This window comes from Seriola aureovittata, chromosome 3 (genome assembly GCF_021018895.1).
Source record: "Seriola aureovittata isolate HTS-2021-v1 ecotype China chromosome 3, ASM2101889v1, whole genome shotgun sequence".
Taxonomy (NCBI): Eukaryota; Metazoa; Chordata; class Actinopteri; order Carangiformes; family Carangidae; genus Seriola; species Seriola aureovittata.
The window spans coordinates 19614925-19623729 of NC_079366.1; the positions used below are offsets into that span (position 1 = coordinate 19614925).

Genomic DNA, 8805 nt, shown 5'->3' on the forward strand with positions numbered 1-8805 from the left:
TTTATGTCTTTTATATTGCAAAATATATTTTTGATAGATCCCTAATATGTTTTGGTAGCTAGAAACCTATGTTTCTTTTCTTGTAATTGTCAATAAAGTGCATTAATACGGATCTTGGTATTGCTTCACTTTAAGTCCCCCTATTTATCATTTATAAACATTTAATGAATGCTTTATAACACTATGATGCAGCTGTAAGGACAATCATATTTTATGTCATTACAACAGTGTTTTACTATATTGTCAGTCTGCTGTTAATACAGCAGCCTCCACTTATGGGTGTCCACAGGAGGAGCTACAGTTGTTGACAAATAGAATAATAAAAATTCATATCGACTTACAAATACGTTGCGGTCAAAACCAGTTATTACATGTTTTTATACTACATATAAATGCTCAAAAGGAGGACTTAAAGTTACCTTTTAACAGCATATTTGATGTCGTATAGCCAGTGCATGACAAAATTACCTTCTACTGGGAATCAAACTCTGACATGCAACTGAGCAGAACCTGATCAGAGATCCCCTCGCTGGTTTGTTCAAAGTCGTCAAGGCTCTCTAAATAGTCCTGGTCATCCTGTGTGTCTCCCCAGACGTCAGCAGATTCTTCCTCTGGACACACTGTGCTCTGTGGTGCCTGGTTCACTGCCTGGCTGGGTTCAATGTTGCCATCATTGTCCATTAAGTAAGCCTGGTCCTCCTCATCCTGTCAGGGAACACACAATGTGGTCATGAGCTGCTGCATATTGTGAAGAACACCATGTCTTTGAACTTAAACAGAGTCTGGATGCTAGTTAAAATAAAGCAAACAAACCAGTGTCATGATGTAGCTGACACAGATCTCCTGTGGCAGTGGGCAACCTGTGACAGGAGAAATGTTCATCTGAGACAGGTTACAATTTATCACTTTACAGACATGATTTCGTGCCCTTGAGTTATTTTAAATCCATAAAATCTTTATGGTCATTACATACTTGAAGATCTAAAGTTCCTGCAGTCAGGATCGTGACATTTCTGGTACCACACTTCCTCTTTTAAATCCACAACAATCCTGCAGAGGAGGATGAGACCAAATGAGATAGGTGGAGCACATTCACACAGACCGTCTACAGGACATGAAACATACTTTACGTACATTATGTTGTTACTTTTATGAAACCTTTCCACATTTTCACACCAGCGGTATTTGGCAATGTCGTAGACAAGTAGTTGTTCTGCGACAAAGTAGTTCCACCGCCTGATGCCTGTTGAGGTAAACATAAGAGACATGGCAGATATTGTGTACACTCTGATAAATGATAGTTTAAGTACACTCGCACACACACTCAAGGGGCAGGGCGGTATTTGAGAGAATTGATTTGTACATAACATTTTCATGGAAGAAAATAGGTAATGTGTGTGTTAAGGATGATCAAACACTTTCTGAGATATGAGGGTTTGCTGCTGTTTTGAGTTTTATATCACTGTGAACTGATCTTTGGGCTTTGGACGGTTGGTCAGGCTAAACAAGACGTGAAGTCAACTCTGTAGGCCTTAGGACAGGACTTAGTGACAGGTATTTTTCACTGTTTTCTGATATTTTATAAGCCAAAAGATTTATCGCTTAATTAAGAAAATAATCAGCATATGAATCGATAATGAAAATGAACATTATTTGCAACCCCAGGTCCAAAACTAGACACATGCAAATGCTTTGAAAATCAAAACAACCTGTAACAGCACTAACACTTACTTCCTTGTATTCCATCCTTTCTAACCACTGTCAGTACAAAGTTGTCCACTTCTTGATGAGGAGACATAAGGCAGCCAAAAAGGGAGCCTGCAAGTGATGGATGGGGGAAAAAAGTTACATTAATTAAAAATATTCATGTTTAAAAATATCAAGGTAAAATATTGGTACGCTGACTGATTATATAATACAATATGTGCATATGCATATATAGAGAAATTCTTGTCAGTTCAGTGTTACTTTGATTCGGGGCTGATCCCTGCTGACAATGAGTACTCCAAGTCTTTGATTCGTTTGTTTCTGGGACATCCCAAGTTAGAATTCTCTGACCTGTGAAGCTGAGGAAATACAAAAATAAGCTCCAATGCTGTGGTTTGCTGACGCTAATATTTATATCAGACAGAAAAATCTGCAAGAGTGACTTTTGTACCTCACATTACAGACCAAGGATGCCAAGAATACACTTTCCTCCGCAGAGATCCCCTTCTCAGGTTTAGCAAAGAACTGGTTGTCGTCTGCCACAGTGAACGCAGCGTTTTTTCCCACTTTTGATGACTTGTAAAGGCGGAAATTTCTGTTCTTGGTGTAGACACCTACATTGTAGCCATTGCAGTTAATATCCATATGTATAAACCGGCATGGTTTACAATATGTAAAATGGGTCCTGAATTTATTTAACCCAATTAAGTGAAAACTGAAGCTTGTGATTTCTCTTACCAAGATCAACAAAGAGACAGTCTTGGCCATCCTTGTTTTTCACCTTGAGGAAGTTGAGGTCCGTCTCTTCCTGCTTACGCCTCTTGGTTTGTGGAGTTTGAGCCACCTCGCCTGTTGCCGCTGCCTTCCCCTCAGGAGCAGCAGGTGTTCTGCTGTCAGTAAATCATTGAGTAACAAGTTAAATATTGTGATGACGGCACTGAAATTAAAATATGTGTTTTCACAGTTCTTAAAAACAAACCGTGTTTCACTGTTTTCTGCCACTGAATTCATCCCAGCATCAAGGCAACTTCCATTTTTGGTTTTGCTCAGGACTGGTTTAAGAACTGCATTGATAAACCTACCTAAAAAGGGAAAAGATTTGAAAGAATGTATGAAGAACTTACATATGGTTAAAACAAAGTTTGGCTTTTTTTCTTTTTGTTGTTGCCTACATGCAAAACTATACATACCAACGTGTATGTTGTCTTTGAAAACTGCATTTTGGAGATTGAAGATGAGATGTTGACTGAACTTCTCCTCTGTGCTGGAGTCAAGACTGAGGATGTTTTTTGCAGAGCATTCAATCCCATAAACTTCCATTAGCTTGTCACAGACATACTGTCAACAAACAAAACACAGACAGGTAAATCTTGCATCTTTAAGGTAAGAAAGTAAAAACATCTATCATATCTATCCAGATGATTCTCCCATATATGAGAGTTTCCAGTCTCCAGAGGCAACTGTAAGAAGTGGACACTTTTACAACACATTCTTTAGCTTTTTAACTGGTAAACTGAGCAGCAACTGAAACATTATCTTTATGTGCACGCAAGCTGCTCAACAAAACCTTGTTTGAACAGAAAGTAGCAGGGAAATTGTGAATAAATAATGGACCCTACCTGTATAAGAGAAGACACCATAGTTTTCCCATCAGCTCCTTTGTTCGAGGGCTTGTGGAACTCCAAGTCAAAGTAAAGCTTACAAACTGCACCCTCTGGAATCACCTCATAGCAGTGCATCAAGGACTGAGTGTAAGTCCTGAAAAAAAAATTAAGAGATAAATCACCATCACTCCACATTTTAGCACTTGTTTTTACAACATGAAAAAGATGCACCTCATTTTGCAATGTAGGGCTAATATTTACCTGTAGTAATGCCACAGCTCACTGTAACTGGTAACCAGGTAGATCCTTTGGCCTAGAGTTGACTTTTCTTTTTCAAGTGCAAAAACATGAACAGCCTACAGAAAGCAAGGTACAAATGTAAGCATTTTTTCCTGATGAGACAGAAAATGACTTCCTACAAAGGATGAAAAAATCTGAGGTACAAACTGACAAGATAGTCCAGCGTCAGCAGAGTCTTGTGTTACCTCTTTGCAGCTCTGAGCAAAGCCGATAGCCAGGCTCTGACGAGGGAAGAGCTTCCAGACGGAGGAAGGCTGGCATGGCAACAGTCGTGGTTTGTAGCGTGTGGCCAGAGGATTGAGCTGGAAAGACTGAGCGAGCTGCTCAACCTTCTTCAGTCGGTCTCCCCACTTACTCATCCTCATGTGCTTCTTTACCACTTGAATGCAACTGTTTTATGCACCTACAGGGCAACCTTGTCATCATATGTCCACTTCCAAAGTGAGGTCAGAGGTCAGTTGTAGTACGGTGGAGTGGAGGTGGTCGAAAAACAAATTCAAAGACACCAGCAGAATGGATGTTTGAACCATAGTTCTCCTCTCATTCTTACATCTGAAAAAAAGTGTATTATATATATATTGGTCCTTATATTTTTTAAGTTTACCCTCACTATTGTAAATGGGGTGAAGAAAATAAAAGAAATGCCTGTCAATATAACACACTTCAACAGCAAGACAAACGCCTCCACATGCCACAATTACTTTTAGTTACTACTTGCAAGGTTCATGAAATAAAAAGTAACAATGCATTAGTATTTGAAGAAAGGCTCATTTATTTTTAATGTCCCTTAACTGCAGGAGTTATATTTATAGTTCTTTTCACTTAAATCAACAAAATGTGTAATTTTGCTATCTGAACGTGACTGAACCTTCGCATGCACATGTAACAACGCAACACTCACTGGGGACATTTTTTTTCTCTTTCGATACTTTAAGTACATTTTCCTGATTACATACTTTTACTTGAGTGATTTTTTTCAATGCATGACATTTACTTGTTATGGAGTGCTTTTAGAGTGTGGTACTTTTAGACCTTTGACTCAGATAAATAACCTCAGCACACTCTGTAGACTAAATGACAGCACTGAAACCAGACTCGAATGTCAGAGTTAATTTAGCAGCATTAACATTATCTTTAACGTGGTGTCATCGGGCATAACTCACCATTCGTTGAGCTGCAGAGATAATACGGTCCAGTGAGTTTTGTTACTCGTGTGTTTAAATTAAGAAGTTCAAATAGAAACGTAAATACGCCAGCTTCGCTCACTGCGTCTGGTTTTCTGTTTGGCGCGTACGGAACTGGAAGCAGTGCTGTTTCCGGTCACAAAACGGAGTCTTATGGTCGTATCATACGTAGATGCCGCATTGGCCACTGGATCGTACGTCAACGTCGCCGCCATATTGGACAGGGCAAGACTACCCTGTGAACAAGAGAGAGTGAATGGGGGAGCTTCAGTTTTTCTGGATAAAAAGCTGTATAATGTTTATATTTGTCAACCGATTTCAATGAGTCATTTTATATTCAAGGGTTTATGATCTACGTGAAGTAAAAATGTTTTGTCTCCAGCTACTTAGAATTGTGATAGTTTAAGTTATAATCACTGTTTTCCATAAGGAGTGTTTATCAACGTTATGTTACTTTACATGAACAGAATTACTTGGTTCGGTGAAAAATACAACCACTAACCACGAAACCGGCATCCGTTGCCATGGCGACAGTAAAAATTCACGTTGCAGACTGAGGGAATGCAGGGTGCTTGATTTTAAACACTGATGCTGATGAAGATGCATTGTAAAAAGACCACATTTCATATCCATCCAGTCTGTAAAGAGATAACTGGTGTCATTTCTTTACCATTGAGTTTATTGTAATCATTCAGTCCATTCAGTATCTTCAATAGCCCTGTACAGCCACTGGAACAGCCAACAAAATGAGACCACGAAAAATAGTTTCATTCACTCACTTACTGTATATAATTTTTTGTTTTGGTAAGTAGCATAAAGGGAACGACAACTAGCATGTCTCCATATAAAACGTTATATCCAGTCAGAGATGACATAAATAAATTAAGATAGTAACATAGATAATAACATGTTATTGTTGTTGAAATATCAGACTCAGTGTTATATTTTGGAAAATTTTATGCAGAAAGAATAAATGGAAATTCATCATGTAAACATGCACTATAAAAAAAAGAGGTAGCCTACTGTTAATATGCATTTAATGACATTTTACAATTTTTCTGCGAAAATGAGTTATCGTATCATGAATATGTTATATGTACACCTCATCCTAGAGGACCTCCCTTGTGGGATGCGCCTGTTAGGAAAAGAAGAAGAGATGTCTGTTTGATAAATCCATCAGTTATACAAACAGCACATTTAATATTCAGTCACTTTTTTCCCTTTTTTTTAAAATATTTTTTTGAAATTTTTATGCCTTACTATACTATGAAATTTTTTGACATTTTTATGATGTACTATGACGTTTTTCTGACCTTTTTATGCCTTACTATACTGTGACTTTTTATGCCACAATATACTATAAGGTTTTTTGACATTTTTATGCCTCACTATACAATGACATTTCTATGCCTTACTCTACAATGACATTTTTATGACATACTATGCTGTGTCGTTTTTTGAAGTTTTTTCGACTTACTATACTATGACATTTTTTTAAATTTCTATGCCTTACTATACTATGACACTTTTATGCCATACTATACTGTGACTTTTTTTTTTACATTTTTATAACATACTATATTATGACATTTTTTGATGTACTATACTTTGACGTTTTTATGACTTTTTATGCCTTACTACACTATGACTTTTTATGCCATACTATACTATGACTTTTTATGACTTTTTATGCCTTTCTATATTATGACGTTTTATGCCTTACTATATTATGACGTTTTATGCCTTACTATACTGTAACTTTTTATACCTTACTATACTTTGATGTTTTCATGACTTTTTATGCCTTACTATACGCTGACATTTTTATGACTTTTTATGCCTTACTATACTATGACGTTTTTTTGCCTTACTATACTATGACGTTTTTATGACTTTTTATACTATGACTTTTTATGCCTTACTATACTATGACGTTTAATGCCTTATTATACTATGTCGTTTTTATGACTTTTTATGCCTTACTATACTATGACTTTTTATTCCTTACTATACGCTTGCGTTTTTATGACTTTTTATGTCTTACTATACTATGACTTTTTATGCCTTACTATACTATGACGTTTTTATGCCTTACTATCCTGTCGTTTTTATGACTTTTTATGCCTTACTATACTATGATGTTTTTATGACATTTTATGCCTTACTATCCTATGTCGTTTTTATGACTTTTTTGCCTTACTATGATGTTTTTATGCCTTACTATACTATATCGTTTTTATGACTTTTTATGCCTTACTATACTATGACTTTTTATGCCTTACTATACTATGATGTTTTTATGACTTTTTATGACTTACTATACTATGACTTTTTATGCCTTACTATACTATGATGTTTTTATGCCTTACTATATTATGAAGTTTTTATGACTTTTTATACTATGACTTTTTATGCCTTACTATACAATGACATTTAATGCCTTATTATACTGTCGTGTTTATGACTTTTTATGCCTTACTATACTATGACATTTTTATGCCTTACTATACTATGACTTTTTTATGCCTTACTATCCTGTCGTTTTTATGACTTTTTATGCCTTACTATACTATGATGTTTTTATGACATTTTATGCCTTACTATCCTATGTCGTTTTTATGACTTTTTTGCCTTACTATGATGTTTTTATGCCTTACTATACTATGACATTTTTATGACTTTTTATGCCTTACTATACTATGACTTTTTATTCCTTATTATACTATGATGTTTTTATGACTTTTTATGACTTACTATACTATGACTTTTTATGCCTTACTATACTATGATGTTTTTATGCCTTACTATATTATGACGTTTTTATGACTTTTTATACTATGACTTTTTATGCCTTACTATACAATGACATTTAATGCCTTATTATACTGTCGTGTTTATGACTTTTTATGTCTTACTATACTATGACTTTTTATGCCTTACTATACTATGACGTTTTTATGCCTTACTATCCTGTCGTTTTTATGACTTTTTATGCCTTACTATACTATGATGTTTTTATGACATTTTATGCCTTACTATCCTATGTCGTTTTTATGACTTTTTTGCCTTACTATACTATGATTTTTTATGCCTTACTATACTATATCGTTTTTATGACTTTTTATGCCTTACTATACTATGACTTTTTATGCCTTACTATACTATGATGTTTTTATGACTTTTTATGACTTACTATACTATGACTTTTTATGCCTTACTATACTATGATGTTTTTATGCCATACTATATTATGACGTTTTTATGACTTTTTATACTATGACTTTTTATGCCTTACTATACAATGACATTTAATGCCTTATTATACTGTCGTGTTTATGACTTTTTATGCCTTACTATACTATGACATTTTTATGCCTTACTATACTATGACTTTTTATGCCTTACTATACTATGACTTTTTATGCCTTACTATACTATGACATTTAATGCCTTATTATACTGTCGTTTTTATGACTTTTTATGCCTTACTATACTATGACGTTTTTATGAATTTTTATGCCCTACTATACGCATGCGTTTTTATGACTTTTTATTCCTTACTATACTATGACTTTTTATGCCTTACTATACTATGACTTTTTATGCCTTACTATACTATGATGTTTTTATGACTTTTTATGCCTTACTATACTATGACTTTTTATGCCTTACTATACTATGACTTTTCATGCCTTACTATCCTATTTCGTTTTTATGACTTTTTTGCCTTACTATACTATGATGTTTTTATGCCTTTTTATGCCTTACTATACTATGATGTTTTTATGACTTTTTATGCCTTACTATACGATTACGTTTTTATGACTTTTTATGCCTTACTATACTATGATGTTTTTATGACTTTTTATGCCTTACTATACTATGATTTTTTATGCCTTACTATACTATGACGTTTTTATGCCTTACTATACTATGTTTTTATGACTTTTTATGCCTTACTATACGATGACGTTTTTGTGACTTTTTGTGCCTTACTATACTATGACTTT

General features: G+C 34.9%; 1 protein-coding gene across 2 annotated transcripts; it reads right to left on the reverse strand.

The window, feature by feature from the left end:
• Positions 1-259: 259 nt before the first annotated feature.
• Positions 260-4895, reverse strand: primpol (primase and polymerase (DNA-directed)). 2 transcript variants are annotated; one of them, XM_056371735.1, is made up of 14 exons: positions 4775-4895; positions 3797-4163; positions 3573-3667; positions 3327-3465; positions 2898-3045; positions 2687-2789; positions 2446-2594; positions 2159-2321; positions 1969-2066; positions 1732-1818; positions 1135-1243; positions 974-1050; positions 814-860; positions 260-705 (listed from the first exon to the last, which is right to left on the reverse strand). In XM_056371735.1, the coding sequence occupies exons 2-14, from the start codon at positions 3974-3976 to the stop codon at positions 472-474; spliced, it is 1629 nt and encodes a 542-aa protein (XP_056227710.1). In that variant the 5' UTR covers positions 3977-4163; positions 4775-4895; the 3' UTR covers positions 260-471. The 2 variants fall into 2 exon arrangements, with proteins under 2 accessions (XP_056227710.1, XP_056227709.1); XM_056371734.1 differs by having other exon boundaries at positions 2446-2597.
• Between the last annotated feature and the right edge of the window lie 3910 nt (positions 4896-8805).